The sequence below is a fragment of the Vipera berus genome (assembly GCF_964194415.1).
Source record: "Vipera berus genome assembly, chromosome: 5".
Taxonomy (NCBI): Eukaryota; Metazoa; Chordata; class Lepidosauria; order Squamata; family Viperidae; genus Vipera; species Vipera berus.
This window is the reverse complement of record NC_138207.1, coordinates 64,813,496-64,833,679: the sequence shown is the minus strand read 5'-3', so window position 1 is coordinate 64,833,679 and position 20,184 is coordinate 64,813,496. Positions and strand designations below refer to the sequence as shown.

At 36.9% G+C, this 20,184-nt stretch overlaps 2 protein-coding genes across 3 annotated transcripts in view; one reads left to right on the top strand and one right to left on the bottom strand.

The window, feature by feature from the left end:
* DOCK1 (dedicator of cytokinesis 1) overlaps positions 1-20,184 on the bottom strand; it is a 443,954-nt gene that overhangs the window by 289,811 nt on the left and 133,959 nt on the right. For both annotated transcript variants that reach the window (XM_081328492.1, XM_081328491.1), the window contains exons 26-27: positions 18,691-18,818; positions 14,782-14,877 (exon numbers count right to left, since the gene is read on the bottom strand). In XM_081328492.1, the coding sequence (XP_081184618.1) occupies positions 14,782-14,877; positions 18,691-18,818 (224 nt within the window). The remainder of the gene's footprint in view (positions 1-14,781; positions 14,878-18,690; positions 18,819-20,184) is intronic.
* Positions 1-20,184, top strand: part of INSYN2A (inhibitory synaptic factor 2A) — a 97,800-nt gene that overhangs the window by 62,577 nt on the left and 15,039 nt on the right. The gene's annotated exons all lie outside the window — the stretch shown is intronic.

Genomic DNA, 20,184 nt, shown 5'->3' with positions numbered 1-20,184 from the left:
ATTACCCCGGGCCTAAGCCATGTAGGGCTTTAAAGGTTATTACCAGCACCTTGAATTGCACTTGGAGGGTAACCGGAAGCCAATGCAGCTCGCGCAGGAGTGGTGTAACATGGGAGTACTGAGATACTCCCATAAGCACCCACGCGGCCGCATTTTGCACCAGTTGAAGCCTCCAGGCGCTCTTCAAGGACAGCCCCATGTAAGGAGCATTGCAGTAATCTAGGCGAGAAGTGAGGAGGGCGTGGGTAACCGTGCATAGGGCATCTCGGTCCAAAAAGGGGCACAACTGGCGCACTAGGCGAACCTGTGCAAAGGCCCCCCTGGTCACTGCCATTAGATGATCTTCCAAATTAAGCTGTGTATCCAGGAGGACACCCAAGTTGCGAGCCCTTTCTGAGGGGGGCAATACCTCCCCCTCATCAAAAGAGATGGAACTTGTTGGACAATACGAGATGCAGGTATCCACAGCCACTCGGTCTTGGAGGGGTTAAGCCTGAGACTGTTCCTTCCCATCCAGACCCTCACCACCTCCAGGCACCGGGACATCGCGTCAAGGGCATCACTGGGTTGGCTCGGGGTGGAGATGAACAACTGGGTATCATCCGCATATTGGTGATACCTCAACCCAAAGCCACGGATGATCTCACCCAGTGGCTTCATATAGATGTTAAACAGGAGGGGGGAGAGAACCGACCCCTGAGGCACCCCACTAGTGAGGGGCCTCGGGGTAGATCTCTGTCCCCCTGCCAATACAAACTGCGAGTGGCCCGAGAGGTAGGAGAACCACCGTAAAACAGTGCCTCCCACTCCCAACCCCTCGAGCCGTCGCAGCAGGATACCATGGTCGGTGGTATCAAAAGCCACTGAGAGGTCAAGTAGGACCAGGACAGAGGAACAGCTCCTGTCCGTGGCCCGCCAGAGATAATAATAATAATTTAATTTTTATACCGCCCTTCTCCCGAAGGACTCAGGGCGGTGTACAGGGCAATACAATAAAATACAATATATAAAAATTAAAAGAAATATTAAATACAATAGCCCAATTCAATAGAGATCATCCACCAGTGCAACCAATGCCGTTTCCGTGCTGTAGCCGGGTCTGAAACCGGACTGGTACGGGTCCAAATAGTCCGCTTCATCCAGGAATTGCGGGAGCTGACGCACCACAACACTGTCAACAACCTTCGCTACAAAGCGAAGGTTGGAGACAGGACGGTAGTTATTCAATGAGGCCAGGTCCAGAGCAGGCTTCTTGAGGAGGGGCCTCACCACCACCTCTTTTAAGGCGGAGGGGAAGACACCCTCCATCAAAGAAGCATTCACAACTGCCTGGAGCCAGCCCCCTGTCACCTCCCAGGCGGCCGAAACCAGCCAGGAGGGACATAGGTCCAGTAAACAAGTTGTCCTCAGTCTACGCATGATCCTGTCCACATCATCCAGAGTCACAGGGTCAAACTCGCCCCAAATGGTATGATCAAGACCTGCCCTCTCCACTCCGCCGGATTCCACCCAGTCGGAGTCCAAGCCAGTCCAGATCTGAGCAATTTTGTCCTGCAGATACTGTACAAATTTCTCAGCCCTACCCTGCAAGGGGTCATCCCTCAGTCCCTGATTAAACAGGGAGCGGGGTCACTCTAAACAGGGTGGCTGGGCGGATATCTGCAGACCAATGAGAGCGGAAAAGTCAACACGCTTTGCTGCTTCCGTCGCCACTAGGTAAGACTTAAGATAAGTTCTTAGCTGTGTTCGATCAGATTTGGATCCGTTGGACCTCCAATAGCTCTCTAGGTGTCTTTTCCGGCACTTCATCTCCCGGAGCTCCTCGGTAAACCAGGGGGCCACCCGGGGTCTGCGCCAGGTCAGAGGCTGCAAAGGCACAACTCGATCCAAGGCCCCAGCAGCCGCCCTCTCCCAGGCTTCTACTAGGGCCTCGGCAGAGTCATGGGCAAGGGAACCAGGAAATGTCCCAAGCTTCGTCTGGAACCTTTCAGGGTCCATCAGGCGCCTGGGGCGGAACCACCTGGTCGGTTCCGCCTCCCAGCGGCAGGGGGTGACTTTTCTTGAGACATTTTAAGTGAATAACAAGTTGTTAAATTAGTAATGTGGTTGTTAAATGAATATAGTTTCCCCATTGTCTTTGCTTCTCAGAAGGTTGGAAAAGGGGGTCGCATAACCCTGGGACACTGCAATTGTCATAAATATGATCCAGTTGTCAAGCATCTAAATGTAAATCATGACCATGGGGATGCGGAAACGGTCATAAGTGTGAAAAATGGACATGTCACTTTTTTCAGTGCCATTGTAACTGAACTGTCACTAAATCAACTGTTGTAAGTTGAGGACTACCTGTATTATGTATTTGACTTACTGATCAATCTAATCTAAATTTAATTTTAATTTAATTTTATTAGATTTATATACCGCCCTTTCCCGAAGGACTCAGGGCGGTTATCAACAATTATCAAGAATCTTTGAAAATCTCCATAAAACAATGTAATTTTTAAAAACAACATCGTAATTCATATTGAGAGATGGTATCAAAATGTTAAAATAGAGGAATGTTCTCAAAAGACAGGATTCAAAAGATGAAGCTGTAGATAAATACTTTATATCTTATCACTTGAAGGGATCAAGACGATGATTCAACTAGAATTATCCGGCCTATGTTACCTTTCTATGGGAACCAGAAATAACAACCAAGAAAGAGTTTGTGAAGGAAGAAGCAAGGATCAGCTATCATAGTAAAAAAAAAACCAATAATGAATTCCTGGTTGAGGAAGCAACTATTTACCTTCTAGTAACCTATTTGTAGTTGTTGCCTCTGGATTTTCTTTTCTTTCTTTTCTTTTCTTTTTTTTATTCTTGGAACAAAAGCAAGTCTTTTTTTCCTTGAAGGAGTCAATGGAATTGAAGTAAATTTCAGGGCCTATTTTTGCAGTGGTCTAACTCTTGCTTGGTAGCTAAGCATAAGATGAAAAAACTAATACACAAGATCCCAGTAAAGACAAGCCCATGATAGACCCAAAAATATAAAACTGGGTTGCTTGAAAATTCGGATTCTTCTTTACAATAAAACACTTACAGATGTTCCCATCCAAAGCAGAAGAATGAATGAGAAGAACGCTATCTGTCCAGTACAACACAGCTCCCCAACCAGAGCTCCCCAGCCTGGAGGGAAAGGGAGGAGCAGGGAAATGTGCATGCGCCCTGCGCAGACATGCACAAACAGGCACACACACAGTGGGGCCACTAGTGCCTGCACACATGCACAAATGGGCTGCTAGCACCTTTGCAGCGGCACTTGAGTGAGTGAGGGGTGTGCACACTCACCAGCCATTCCCGGGGCCCAGTGCCCACAGGCCATGGCCCAATACCGGGCTGCGGCCCATAGGTTGAAGACCTAGTGACAAAGATTTACCAGGACCAATTCTGATTAATGTGTAGCTGATATTATAATTCAGTAAGATAAAGTAGTTTTAAATCTAAAAAGAAAAGTTACAAAAAGGGCTTAATGGCTCACTGTTGTGAATTACCTATTACCAGTGAGCACTAGCTTGACAGATGCTTGACCCACATACATCAGCTGTTAGATATTCACAGAAAATTCAACTGTTCTCTGTTGGGACAAGGAAAGCACTGGTCAAGCCTCCCTTTTGTCCTACCAATCCAGGCCTAACTAATTTGTTTAGGGAGGGAAGGAAGGAAGGAAGGAAGGAAGGAAGGAAGGAGTTCAACAGAAGTGTCAATAACAATGGTGAAGCAATCATTTATAAAAACAAATCAGTTATCCACAGAAAAAGGTAAAAAGGATGTGTGTTCGTTGCCTTGACTTATTTATAATAATAACGAATATAAATAAATACAAATAAATAAAAGACTATATTCCATTTCTAGGCTGCACTTAGAATATTGCATCCAGTTCTGGTCAGTGCACTTTAGGAAGGAAAAAAAGAAGAGAACCAACAAGATTACATATGGCTTGGGAAGAAAAAAAAAAGTATGAGGAATGGTTGAAGTTACTGGATATGTTTAGCCTGGAAAAGAGAAGTAAGGGGAAACAATACAGTACTGTATATATTTTTTCACGTATGTGGAGGGTTTCCTTCCAGAAGCTCAGAATTATTCCAGTAAATAGAACAAGACATAATCGCTATATAGGGAAGTAGCCGTTATTCAGATAGCAAGAGAAAAATATTAACTGTAAGAGCAATTCAATGGCAGAATAAGCTGCCTTAAGAATCTCTAATACAAAATAATGTACAAAGGCAATCCCCAGGTTATGAATAAAATCTGTTCCTAAGTCTCTCTTGCTGTATATTAAAAACATGCAACTTCAGCAGTTCATGACAACACAGTGTGGCTTCAGCAGTTCATTAGCTCAAGAAAGGAAAATGCCATCCACTATTATTAGTAGTAGGCAGCCAATTTAGAAGTGTAAATTGTAAGTTAGATGTTCTTATGTTGGGGACTTCTTGATTGTTAGACTGAGATGAAATTCATCAGGACCCAATCCATGGTTAATGTCAATTTCTAAAATTCCCAGAATATGGAATTCAATCAGCAGATGCAGTAGATAATCCTGGAAGAGGATTGAGGGGTGAGGTAAACAGCATTGGTTTCTGACTCAGATGAACCCTGTGAGAAAAATACACCAAACAATTTCACTGGAACCACCGAGCTGTGATTCTCAATACTGGACATTGGTGGGATTCAGCCGGTTCACAACACTTTGGAAGAAGCGGTAGCTAATTTTTTGTTGCCAAGGCCCAGAATGGACTTCCAGAAATGACATCCATACTGAGAACCAGTTGTTCACATATTTGAATCCCACCACTGATACTGGCTGTATGTTAAATTCCATCAAATTGCAATAATCAAAGGTCAATCTGCCAAAGACCCTGTCCTTGAGCAGACTATTATGGATTAGGAGGAAATTTTAGCTTTGGGCACTTCAGCCTAAACCTAAGAAGAGACAGAGAGACATCATGAAGGAAATCTGATACTAGTTCTTTTGAATGACTCCGTGGCATTCAACAGGAGACCACACTGATGTTATGGAACATATGGAGATTATGCTTGAAAATATGTCTCAGTTTATGAATCAGTTCTCACATTTTCCTAAAGAAGATTTAGGAATGAGAATCCCTACAATTGATGGCCACATATCAGTTTTATTATGGAAACTAAAGGTAGGCTCATTCCAAAGTAGACTTAGTATTTTATTTAAATTAATTTAATATCTTAAAAAGCTTTTTAGCCATTTGGCTAAAAATTATTAACCAATCTATAGAAAAGGAAGTAATTTACTAGATAATTATGTTTCCTTTTCTATCCTATAAAGCAAAATCTCTCTGCTGAACAAACTAGCTAGTGAAGATACTATTACTATTGATTTTATTTAAATCCTGCTTTTATTATTTTTATAAATAATTCAAGGCAATGAACATATTTATTGCTCCTCCTTCCATTTTCCCCACAAAAATGACCCTGTGACATGGGTTGGGCTGAAAAAGAGTAAGTGGTCCAATGTCACCCAGACAGCCTTTTCATGCCTAAATTGAGATTTATTTTATTTGAAATAAATATTTGAAAAAGTAGGCACATAAGAGTCAAAGCACACTTCACCGAAGCAAAGACAGAAACAAAAAGATCAGAACATATGATCTCCAGCAACCAACACCCGGATAAGCAGAGATTAACACCAGATAAACAAGTAGAAAACAATATCCTAATTAAGGAACTATCAAGTAGAAAAATCAACTACATTTACAGCAATACTGACAGGGCGAGCTACTGCATATAAACAGGGAGCAAACATCACACTCATTAGCATTAATGATATTCCCTAGTTAGGTAACGAAATATCTGCAAGCAAACAACCAAATTTAGAGAGTACCAAGGATTTCATAGTTCAGGCCTAAATTACAGTAGCGGCCAAAATTGTACAAACCTTTTGGGAAAACTGTATTTTTGAGGTTTGGTGGCTAATAACACCACTTTCTTTGGAGTAGTACCATAAAATCATATATCAATGGAAAGATAATTTAATCAAGAATGTAATGCAACAAAGTTTGTTCAATTATCTGTACTGTATTCTATGAAAAGTTATAGCCAAATAACCAGAAAAAGGAAGCACAACTTGCTGAGGTTGATATCAGGTAGCTTTCCTTCATCTGATTGTGGCCAATGAGCATGAGTGTTTAGAGAACCAATCAGGTGTCATCTTGTTTTGGCAATGAGCCAATCAGATCACAGTAGGATTCAGTTATTGATGTCCTGTATTGAAACTGATAGAGGAGGACATTTGTCAGTGTGTTATGTGATCACTAATAAGTTGGTTGGGTTTTTTTGTGTTCTTATATTTAGTGAGCTTGTAAAATGTAATAAAATTAAAGTAATGGTACAAAGAGTTGACTGGTTGCCCAGAAAGCGATGTAAAATAGTATTATTAAGTGAACAAGGCTACAGTTATAAAGAAATTAGAAGAAAAATTGGTGGAAACTTAACCAAAAGTGGCATTTCTACTGTACACTTTTCCCAAAAGGTTTCCACAATTTTGGCCACTACTGTAGGTGTATTCTCTTCTACTGAAAGATTAGAAATAATATCCATACATTTTAAAGATTTAATTTCTAGCATTTAGCTAGGAGACCTTTTTAATCTGAATCCTATAATTTATTTCTTGGAGTTCAATAGTGACAAATTATTTAGTTAGTTTACTTGCGTATTAATAAGTTGAATACACGAACTTGTAATCAGCATCAGTATCATTAATTTCACTAAAACACCAATATATATCCTTCAAACTAATTGTAATACATGCATAAACATCATGTGCAGTATCTAAATAAAACCTGCAAAGCTAATCAGTGTACTAAAAGTTACATGTCAGAATAAGATTGACTGAACTCAATAGCAGTGCTGTAACCCGAACAGAGTGACTGCCATCACATAAGCAGCGAATTATATATTCATATACCATTACATTAAAAGATAGTTAAAATGCCACCCAGAAAATATTATTTCAATGAGAAAAAATATAAAACAATTAGAACCAACTTAATCTTTAATGCAGTAATTGTCACTATATTAGAAAACACATTCAGAATTGCAGATTAAGTTTAATCTTGAGTGTTAATTTTATAAACTGAATAAATTAATTAAATAAACATAACACCACAAAAGAAATCTAGAGATTTATACAATCTGCACTTCTTCCTAGCATGAAGCAGCAAGTTAAGATTTTAATGAACTATAAAATCTGAATTAAAAAATAAACTGTGGTGAGAAAATGTAATTTAATTATGAACAGATCAAGTATGGCACTAGAGGGAGTACTGAATGATTAATAGATTATAGTTATAATCCTCAGCCATAAAAATTCCTGGATTTTCTTGTTCTTCCTTACATTTTTCTCACAGGTTAAAGGGCCAGAACCATATTCACAACCCTAAACACGTTGGAGGAGATGTATCATCAAACGAAAAAGAGACCAAAAATAATATCTAACCTATAGAAAGTTTAACCAAATCTGAAGGGAAATGTGAGCTTCCAGGTATTATTGAAATTCATTAAAAGAAATGGAGAGAGGGAGAAATAAGGCACCATATTTTTGGCAGGCAATTTTGAGTACACTTTGTCATCCAGACTGCATCACTGCAACTCAGGAAAATTTAAATGGCTATTACATCCAATGGTCAACATTGTACAAGCCACATTGCTTCTATTTTTTGTGAATCAAACTGGTTTATTCAACTTATCAAGTGTAATATCTCAGGTTTACAAAAATATAATTCTTATGAGAAAGGTGCCTTGCCGAAAAACATCTTTCAGGACAGGCAAAATACAGTTCTATGGACTTAATACAATACAAATACAATGCATACCAAAAAAGGCTTTTCTTTAAAATAAATGTTCTGCTTTATCAGAAAATATAAAGTGTATACATGTATGTATGCAAGTTCAGGATCCAAAGGACAGTTTGGCACAAACCATCAGTGATATTCCAAAGAATAACTTTACTAACAGCATACTTGCAAGTTTTTTTTCTTCACATTTAGAATATTTCTCAAAGATCACTGTGGATCAGATATGCTCAAATATGCAAGTACCTCTGCTGAAATAGTAAATAAGTGGGGAAAAACCCCCATGCCCCTACAACATATCTATGGTAGTAAGCTAGTTGTGTGTTGTGTCCTGAGAAATGCTACAGTGCTGTCAACATTTATGAAATTGGATGCAAAGCCTAGTAAAGTTGCCAAAACAAGTGATACAAAAAAACCACTAGATACCCGGGAGTGTGGCATATATTTAAAACTACCAATCTGAAATTGCTGTAAAGATATCTCTGTTTGATTTCAACATATTATTAAGTTTGGGTAAGGAGGTGTCAAAATAAATGGCTAGAAAAGCTGAATTTTCCAAAGACAAACATAAGGAGTTATTCCTGACAAAATTACATATTCTATAGAAATATTTTACATTCTGCCAGTCTAGTATAGTAGCAATGATGAAAACTGGAACTATCATTGTATCACTGCACTAGCAAGAAAAGTTCAGTAGTAACAGTGACATATGGGACAAAAGTAGGACAAATCTGTATTCTGTGTGACTCTGAGAAGGGCCTCAACCTTGGGGATTATATTTATAACTTTTCAATGCCAACTTGTCTATGACTTTGCAATGATAAGTATGTGAACAAAAGTACTGTATGTGATTAAGAGATTTCTTATTTAGTTTTGGCAAAAATATTCATCACTACATCTCGAGTCACACTATTTCATTCTTCCTTTATGAACAGCCCTCGATTTGAACAGCAATAAAGTACAACAATTAATAATTTAAGATTTCTTAACCAATCCTCTGAATTATATATGTCTTCTTGGACCTGTAAATGCTGTATGCAGCACCACTGCAATCCATGATAATTTAAATTTCTGTATCAAGGTGAAAATTACACTACTGAAATCTACATTCTATTTTGAAAAAAAATATTTTAATTCCCATCCTGAAGTACGGTAGCAGCGAAGAAATGTCTACTTTCTCATCTTTTTGTGGTTTTAGAGTAATGACTGAATATTTGCTCCTATGTCCTTGTTTTGTCTGTCGGTGTTATCCCCTTGCCCTATCACCACTCAGTGAGCCTTAGAATATAACATGATTGGAAGAGAACTAGAATTTCCTGAAATAATTGATTTAAACAAAGTACAATATTCAGCCACATCTATAATGTTCATATTTAAGTTTCTTTACTCCAACTATCTGATTTATGTATTTATGACTGAAATTGCTAAATTTAGGCTGTCACAAACTTTTTTGTTGATTTAACTTGGAGAACAGGAAATAATCAGCTTCACCTTTCAATCATATTTTCCTAAATTGTTAATTTCCTTTAATTTTTAGTAGTATTTCCTAGCCATTACCTAGCCATAAATTGTGAGGTCAAGCACTGGGAAAAGCAACTCCTTTCTTTAAGATAATTATAATACGATTTGATGAACATAGAGAATCAGCTATTTTACAAAATGTATTATTCTAAACATGAACTCATCTAAATTTTCCAGCTGTATTCTCTTTGAAAAAATAACTAGCATTATAAACAAAGACAGGCTTACAGTATCTCGTATTTATGTAAAGACTATTCAGAAGTATACATTTGCCATATCATGATGCTAAGATTTTAACACTAAGCTTATTTTCCTGGGAGAAATTCTTGTAGAATTCGGAATTAAGATCTTTGAAAGATTCTAGATAAAGGTATCAGTTTTGAGAATGCTGCTCTTTTCTTATTCATTTTGATTTTTACAAGACTATTCTGAGCTAATCTAATATGTGGATGCCAATTGTATTTTTTTTTAAAAAAGGTCTATTCTTAGCTATTAAGAATTATTTTTATAACCATTTTTACTATCATATAGTACTGGAGTATCTTTCATATCAACCTCAAATCCTGATGACTTAAGGAGTGACCTGGGTACAATTACAGTAAGAAATGGCTTTGTGTTGCTTACTTCTGGTATAGTTTTTCAGTTTGCCAGTTTAGTCTTCCGTTCTTATGTCTCCTGGATGTCTCCCATCCACTATAAACCAGATCCAGCCTGATTATTCTCTAAGCCATGGGTATCAAACTTGCCGCGTCACGTGATGTGTCGTGACATATCATGACTTTTTTTGCATTGCCAAAGCTGGGGTGGGCGCGGCCTCCATATGATGCAACCAGGCCACGGGCTGGCAGTTTGACACCCCGCTAAGCTGAGAGAAGATCAGCCAAGTGTTGCCACCTGTTGATTCAGTGTCAAATCCATACTCTTATCAGTTTCAGGAGGAATAAAAAGCATAATAATTAATTTGACATGAATTCATGGAAGGTCAGAAGATACATACTAAAGTATATTTGCAATGAAAAACTGTTATTACATAATTTCTTGTATAAAAGTGAATCATCGCTGATTTTGCCAGAATGAATTCCATTCAGAAATGCATTGAATCATAAGAGGTAAGTGCTCCTCTAAAATGCTTGGTGCTGTCAGCATTCATTAAATACTTATGGTCTGTTCAGCTGTACTGCTTTCTCAGTTATTGCTCATTTTCCAAATGCACATATTTAATAAGGGTACTTGGTGATAAATGTCTGCTGAAAGCTAATATTTCAAATAGAATTTACTAGATTTCAAGCAACAAAAGACAAGCCTATGCAAAATCTATCAAATCTTAAATGTATCCTGGTTTAAAAGGTAAAGGTAAAGGTTCCCCCGCACATACGTGCTAGTTGTTTCCAACTTTAGGGGCCGGTGCTCATCTCTGTTTCAAAGCCGAAGAGCCAGCGCTTGTCCGAGGATGTCTCCGTGGTCATGTGGCCGGCATGACTAGATGCCAAAGGCACACAGAATGCTGTTACCTTCCCACCGTAGTGGTCCCTATTTTTCTACTTGCATTTTTACGTGCTTTCAAACTGCTAGGTTGGCAGAAGCTGAGACGAGTAACAGGCGCTCACTCTGCTACACAGCACTCGGGATTCGACCCGCCAAACTGCCGATCTTCTGATCGACAAGCTCAGCATCCTAACCCACTGAGCCACTGCGTCTTGGTTTATAAAGCTATAAATCACAAAAGAAAATAAATTACATAGCACAACATTAAAATATAAAATAAGGATTACAAATAACTAATTAGCTTCTCAGCAATGGACAAGATTATCAAGGAAAGTTCATACTGATTTTCCCAATGTCCTCAAAAACTTTGAGAAAAAGGAGTAAGATGGTAACATGCTTGCAATCCTATTTGGTTTATTGTTTCACCAAGTTAATTTTAGTGGCATGCAATGGCATCCATGGTTGAACTTATTGGTCATTTTTTGATAATTTGTTGAAATGAATTTGACAGAAATTCTGTTCCTCAAAGAGTTCAAATCCCAAATGCTCTTCCCAGGTACCTGCCATGCTGAGTATAACAGTGTGAAATGTTCCATTACAATATTTCTGAAACGGTTATCAATGGCAGTTTATTGAATTTTTGATAATATAAAAAATCTAAATAAGTGTGATATGTGTGTGCGTGCAGGTTCAAAAATTAGACCATCTCCTCTGACTTTTTCAAATCCATGAACTCCTTAATCAAGGAGCTAGCTACTTGATAATTCTGTCTAACCTGAGAACTGGTGGTTCTTTTCTTTTCTACATTAGTCCTTACATATGGCAATGCTCTTCTACTATTAAAAAAACCCAAATAAATTAAGTTTGGAGAGAAGACTCAAGTATACAATCCATGGTTTGCTTCAAAATTCATCACTGGCTAGTCTCTCACTGTACTGAGCCATAAACAATAGTTTGTAAGCCACAATGTCTGTGTGACCACAATACAATAACTTGCAAATATATAACACAGATTATGGTTTAGCATAGTTTTTTTTAAATCCCATTTATATCCCACCCTTCTCTGAAGACTCAGGGTGGCTTACAATCTAAGCACAAATCAATGTGCTTAGCAATAGCCTTCATTCTATGTATATGCCTGCTTATTAGGGCTTTCGGGGCTCCCCCCAAGCGGCATTATTACAAAATCATCTTATTGCCCCCAACAATCTGGGTCCTCATGAACCTAATTTAGTCACTACTGCTTTCTCTTTCTTCTGAATGAAAGTAAGGGTTATAGAAGATCACATATTCTGAACTTGCTCCAGTGGAATAAATTCAACATCTGCTAGAAAATACATACTTTATTTTCCAGAGCATTATCCATTTGCTTCTATTTTTCAAATATATGACAGTGATCTTGTATTACCTATGATTACATTTTGAGTGCAGCTAACAGTAATTGTAATTAAGCTTTTAAACTTCAAACCCAATCAACATACAAGACAGTCTAAGAAACTGTTATAGTTTACAGTATATCAATGAAACTAACTTTCAATTTCCAGGCAGTGATCATTTATTAGTCATTAATTTCAAACTTTATCGAAAAGGAATTTTAAAGGATTGTTTCATCTCAAAATGATTGAAACTGTTGGCATATAGCTTTTTTCCCTTCCTTCCATCCAAAGGGAATTGTTTAAATACTGCTCTAAATAAGCCCATTTTCCTCCTGCTAACAGAGATTTAAAGTTACCAGCCTGTTGCTTAAAAGAATAAAGATCATATGCTATTTTCCTCCAAAAAGCATCAACAAAACTTCTAAGCAGCAAGACGAAACTGGACAAACAAGTATTGCTAGACAAGGATCCAAACATTAAAAGCTCAATGACTGCCAATAATATCTCCAAGGAAACAGAAATTAATGCATCTAGATAATTTCAAGTACTGTTAAACCAGGCAAAGATAATAAATTAACATTAAGATGTCTATAATTTGGATAGATTCAGAAAACTATTATACAAAATTGAAAGAGAATTAAAACATTCTTTCTCTTCTGATAGTTGTAACTTAGGGCCAAACAGTTTGTTTATTTTTTTTCTTACTTAACAATTAGTGCTTATATGCCCCAGGATCTGACAGGCTTCTATTCCCTTTTCCTGTTTAGATTTTTTTTTTAAAAAAAAGCAGTAAAACAAAGTAATTACTGACAATTAAAATTTCAAAATGTTTTAGCACTCAAGAAGACTCAAACATGAAAATACAATCGATAAAAGAGAGGAGACAGTTTCACTCCCCAAGATTTCTTTAAAATATAAGTTTTAATTTTTCTAGTGCTAAAACATATGTGCCACAGTAAAGTTTAGTTCATGGACTAATTATATAATAATGTTCCTATATTAAGGATTATAGGTAAAGGTAAAGGTAAAGGTTCCCCCGCACATGCGTGCTAGTCGTTTCCGACTCTAGGGGCTGGTGCTCATCTCCGTTTCAAAGCCGAAGAGCCAGCGCTTGTCCGAGGACGTCTCCGTGGTCATGTGGCCGGCATGACTAGACGCCAAAGGCGCACGGAACGCTGTTACCTTCCCACCGGAGTGGTCCCTATTTTTCTACTTGCATTTTTACGTGCTTTCGAACTGCTAGGTTGGCAGAAGCTGGGACGAGTAACAGGCGCTCACTCTGTTAGGCGGCACTCGGGATTTGACCCACCAAACTGCCGACCTTCTGATCGACAAGCTCAGCGTCCTAACCCACTGAGCCACCGCGTCCCTGTATTAAGGATTATAGGGTACTATTATTTCATTGAAACTAATATAAATAACTGAAGAAATAAGAATCATGTCAAGTCAGTAAAGTCAGTCCTGTATTCTTACATTCTATGAGAGCAATACAAGAATAGATCCTAATAAAGCAAACTGTTCTGAACAGGTAATATTTCTATACTAAAAGTGGAGATGCATGTTACTTTGTGAAGCAGTTTTGAGGGGCTGCTTCATACAAAGCTTCACTGAAGAAAAGTTCTCTTCAGCAGTACTTATCATACTTTTCTTTACGCTTAAATATTTTCCTTAAAAGATCTTTACGTTGCAAAAGGACATGCAATAATTAGAATTTAATATATTTTTTATCAGAATTCATATAATTTTGTCATTGAATATGGTTTAATTTCTGATTCATCATATTAGGTTTCTCATTGATTATTTGAATCATTTACATTGCAACTTCATCTGATTACTCATTTTTATACTGATTACTAGCTGATTACAACATTAATTATATCGTAATGATTATTATGCTTTGATTATTGTGAAATGTATGGATCATTTAATACCATCTTTGCACTCATTTTCTATGAGTTGCCACCAATTCAACTATTTTAAATTTTATAAATTATTTTCTTTTTAATTCATCAGTTAAACTCTATAAACTAACTGTCCAATCTTAATTCAATGGTCATCCTCCCTACACTCAAAGAAGGAACCCAAAATAAAAGAAACTCTGAAGATAGATACAAGTGAGACAGATGGAAGAGATCCTAAAGAAAAATAGACATTTTTTAAATGCAGATAAAAGTAATGTAACAGAAAAAATAAATTCAATACAAATAATAATATATACTATATCATCGCCTATTTTACTATATCAATAGTTCCTCTTTTAGGAAGAATTTTTCCTATACATTATAAGGTGAAAATGCATAAATGCAAAAGTGTTATTTATTTATTGGAATGAACAGTGTTCAATTTCATATCTTTCAGAGCATCTAAAAAGTGAAATTGCTTACTATACATGCCAATGAAATTACGGTAAATGGGCAATTAGAATTTTTTCAAAATATTGTAAACATACTGATCTTACAGGAGGAAACTCTAGTGGATTATACATTTTCCTATGTTGCAAAACTAATATTAGATATTTATTGAAAAGCACTTACTATGAGTTCTGAGTCACGTCCCATTGATATGACGGTTCTGTTTACTGTCCTCAATAGCTTTTCCATAATTATTTGCACATGTCGTTGTGTTGGTCCCTAAAAATAAAACACAAAAAGAAGTAGCCAAAGCCAAGAGGATTAAATATCTTTATGTATACAACAAACAATTTTGAATCCCTTTGTTTTAGTTTCACTATGATCAATGCTCAAATGTACTGATTTTCTAAAGCAGCATTCAAATATGGGAATTCTATTAAAATCATTCAGCTCTATGGCCATTTCTAAATAATGTAGGTAAAATAATTAAAAGGAGTGTATGACAAAGCATTCATTCCCAAATATATACCATATGTATTTGATTTTCTTTGGAAGTTGAACCACGGCATCTGGATTTTTTTTCTTGTTGCTTCAAAATGTTTCACTGCTTACCCAAGTAGCTTCTTCAGTCTGAGCAAGTTGGTTAATTGTTAATTTTCTTTGGTTGTGATCTTAAATATATAATTTTCTTGAATAGCCAGTCCTCAAAATGCATCTTTTTTCCTATTAATGTTTATAACCAGGACCCAAAAAATGATGTATTCCATGCTAAGGACATGTATAAGTACAGGTGATACTCCTAAACTCAACTGGTACCTCTAGGAGTATTTCAAACATACAGCAAAGTGAAGCCATATTTGAAAAATTGAGGACTGGCCTCACTCTCTCATGCCGTATAAATGACTTGTAGCTACTAAAAAGGGAATTTCTGATTTTCACATCAGAGAAAACCATTATTAAAAAAGGGGGCAGATGGCAGCAATTCTCAAGAGTGGAAGTGTACAGCTGCACAGATACTGATTTGAAAAGGTGGCAGTAAAATGCCAAGGAATTAAATCTGGGGACTAACATATATGGAGGACAGGGTTCCAGGATGCTCTTAGGATGACAAACTCCACTATGTAGATGACTTCCTAATTTGCTGCAATAAATCTACTTTTCAAACCCTATATTATCTGCTTGAGAATGCAAAGCAAGAAGAAAATTTAATCACTCTAATTGGTGCAAAGAATGTATCCAACTGCCCCACACAGTGTTTACTTCCAAATAATGCTACTACAATGTACTTTATATAGCGAAGCTTCTAGAGACACTTCAGTAATAATACTGAAAAGTTTAAATAAATGGAGCTATTAGAAGAATATCACTATTCCTTATTAAATGTTTGCTTAAAAAAACTGGCCACAAAACACACATGCACACAGAACCCTCTTTTTAGTGATGCACACTTATTAAAACTTGCAATTGAATTTTGTTGATATTGTCCTATTATGGCTATTGCAGGTTTTTTGCACATTACTTTATGAACATGTTCTTCAAACAATTATTTTACCAATTGCTAATAAATCACATTTTTTTACAAACATTACAAACGGACAAGCTTCAGTATTCTGCATGTATTTGTTTTTGTATTCAAGAAACGATGAATTGGTTTCATTGTCTTTATCATCAGCGCTTGTTAATAGGTTTTCTTTTTGCTCCCTGACCCTCATAATTAAATTTGTCACCAATAAATATTCTCTTCCATTTCCCAATAATTCCTTAGGAAATGGACTTTTGTCACCATTCAAAAATGAGTTCCCCCAGTTCAGCCTATTCATCTTTTACCTCCTCTGCCTTCTCAGCAGGTCTGCTGGCACCTTCCTAAGCAAAAAGGCTTCAACTTTGCTAATCTCAGCAGGTAAAGAAACTAGAATATAATTGCTTATGCCCCAAGGTGCACAGCAACCAATCTTTTTTTTTTGTGCTAAATATTAAGCACTACACCACTGGATTGTATTTCTAATCAAAATCGCATTTCACAAACAGCACAGGGAGGTTTAAAACACAGGCCACTGTTAATATATCTTGCATGTTAAAACGTAGATTTCAGGAAAGTGTTTGCTTGTTTAATCTTTAAGGAATACCAAGGCCTTTCTATGTATAAAAGAAACTTGGTTAAAGAAGCACAAGAGCTTTATCATACTGATAAAGTTACATATTGAGATTTAGGAACAATGGAAATATAGTATAATAATAAATTCAGTTACTGACAGCCATACAAAAGAATTGCCAAGCCAGGTGTGTTAAATTCACACTTTTAAGGCACAACAGTGCCTTAAAAAGTATCTGCTTCATAAGCCCTATGCTGAGAGACTGAATAGTTAGAATCCATATCTTATTTCCCAAACAGTTTCTCTCATATAATATTTTCATACAGGTGAACTACTGATGGAACACTAGTCGGTATCTTTATTATTCAATCTCAGCATCATAATTGTCAGATCTAGCTAGTTCAGAGATGGAAATTTTGCGTTAGTTGGCTGGTCTATTTACCAGTGGCTTTCATTGATCTTCTCTACTTTAGGAAACTGTGACAATATTGCTAGAAAAGAAAGAAAAAAGAAGCTAAGAACTCCCTAACTAAACAAGATAGAATATGCTGAGAGCTTAGTTAGCCTGCGTGGTGGCAGCTATCGTAATTATTCTTTTAGGACAGGGGTCTTCAAACTCGGCCCTTTTATGACTCATGGACTTCAACTCCCAGAATTCCTCAGCCAGTGTGCCTGGCTGAGGAATTCTGGGAGTTGAAGTCCATGAGTCATAAAAGGGCCGAGTTTGAAGACCCCTGTTTTAGGAGAAGGGGATTACCAGAAAGCTTTAACATTCTTCTCCCATTTGGTGACATCTGGGAAATATTATGTATTAGTAACAAAAGGACAACCTTCTTTAGAGTATTATGTAGTTTTCAGAGAAGCATTCTCTATTCTTTTCAGTGAGATAGTCAATATGATGGGCACCATTTTAAGAAGTTAAAACAATTTTGTGATTTGATATGTATTTTAAATTCACAGGTTAGTAAGTCATACTTTAAACACCTAGGCTTATAAATAATCAAAAATGAAGACTACTTTGGTCTAGTGGTTAACTCACTGTGAGACTGAGTTCTAGTCCTTCCTTAGGTTTGAAGTCATTGTCTCTCAGCCTATTCTACCTCACAGGTTTGTTATTGTGAGAAAAGGATGGGGGGGGAGAAGTATATTTGCCACCTTAAGCTTTTTATAAAAATAATAAAGGTGGAATTAAAATAAATAAAAAACCTTCTTCAAAAGATTATGGTGTGTAAATCTAAAGTTCACATTGCAGAATAGGAGAGAGGCAGAGAAACAATTACTGGACCACTGCATAATTCTGCATTACTGTGCTCACTGAAATGAGGAATATCGTTAAGAAGCCTCTTAATTTCTAGATGTAATTTTATTACTCATTCATTCATTATTCAATTTGCATGGCAGCCCATTCACCTAACCTTACTCTGGGTGCCTCTGGGCTTATTAAATAAGTTCCCATTGGATTTTCTTGGCATTTCTTTTGGGAATCTAAGTATGTCAATAATTGCAATCTGAAGGGAGCAACAATCAGCCCTTCAACTGAATAAAAAAAACAACAACTAGTCATCTATACAAATCTGGTCCCTGGATGAAAAGTATCAGGGCTCAATCCTACTGAATTATAAAACAGAGTTTACACTTTTATCACAGTATCTTTACTGAATAATATCATGGACCATCCTGATGTAGTGCTTCACTGCAGCCAAGAGAAATTCTGAACTTCTCCATCAAGCTATCAAACAGAAGTAAAATGCTTTGCATTCCAGTAATTCTAGATTGTTTAGTGCCTAAACAAATTTTACATGTGATAAAATAAGGATCAAATATAACATACCAAATGCATGTCATTATACCAGCTTTTCACCTTTTCAATTCAAAGCAGAAATCTAGGTGAATGGCATTATTAGAAGAGCAAATGCTCCATTGTTTAAGCCTCAATTTTATTCATGACATTTTTAAACATTCATAATGTCAGCGTTAAATATATACAATGGTTACTAACCACATCTTTCCTATAAAGAACTTCAAGAATGTTACTGAGCAACCGGCAGCAGGCATCCAGGTCTTCTTGCCTTTCCAAATGATACTTGAGTTGATCCGTCATCATTGGCATCAGAATCTCCCTACAGTCTATATATCAGAGAAAGTGGGCAGGGGGGTAGGTGGAAAATGAAGTAGAATTAAATAGTATATAGCACCTTATATACCTGATCACTCAAGATGATGATGATGATGATGATGATGATGATGATTTATTTATTATGGCCACCTACTCCAGAAGACTGGACTAGTGGAGTAATAATTTGTTTGTTTGTTAATCTAATGAATATAGCTGCCAATCTCTCGCAAAGAAGACTCTGGGCATATACAACAATAAATAAAACAGCCAATATAAAATAGATAAGGATGTTCCATAAGCTGGGCACCACAGCAAAGAAAGCATATTTACTGGGACCTGGTAGACAAGTCACTAGCCGGCAGTACCTGCAGCATGCCTTCTTTCCTAGCGCTATTGGGGTGGGCTAATGTAACCGAGAAGACATCTTCCCCCCCCACAAGATAATCTAGACTCATGCTATGAAAGAGGGCATTGTTCTCAATATATATGAGGCCATTAGAATCAATATGGTAATGACACCCTATTCTCCATCATAACATTTGAACTAAGAGATCATACAAGTGCTAAAATAATATCTGGCTATAGTAATTCATTGGATCATTTAAAATGGATATCCTGTGGGGAGGAGATCTCCGGATAATGGAGTCTGCATACTCTTGTATTCTTTGTAAAATGAATTACATTGTTTGAGAGTGACTTCCATAAATCATCACTGTCACTCATATGATCTATGTTTTGAATTATTGAGCTTATATGCCTGAGAAATAATACAACAACAACAACAATAATAATAATAGAAAGGCATAAAGACAAATGGAGCCTTTTTATATATTGAAAACAAATTATTAAGTTGTGTCTGGGCACAAAAGCTTTGAGAAAACATTTCGAGCCTAAGTATTACAAACCTCATTACAAACAAGTTTACATTCCGAAAGCCAAGCTGAAACATTAGAAGCAGTTGGAGAACTGGCTTATGGAGATTCAGTTTCAACTACTTGAGAGAGGTCTTGCTGAGCCAAGCCACTACATTACTAGAGACTCCTATAGATGTCCCACTTTTATTAACTGCAAGTTTATTCCACCCTGTTGAGAACCCTGGAATGTGTCTTTCTTGCTTTCTCAGATAAGCTTTTACATAATGTAAACATTACTTATTTTCATCAGTATATGATTTCCCTTCAATTCTTTAATAGCAAATAAAAATTGCATTAAGCTCCAGAAAACTGACATCTGATGCCGCAAATTTCTTTCTTGGCATTTAAGCAAATTCTAAATATAGCCTTTGGCTATTGTCTCCAACAAATTCCAATAACCCTCAGTGGTGTTGGCAGCAGATTAAACAGCCATATTTGTTTTGTTTGTGAACTTTGGAAAACC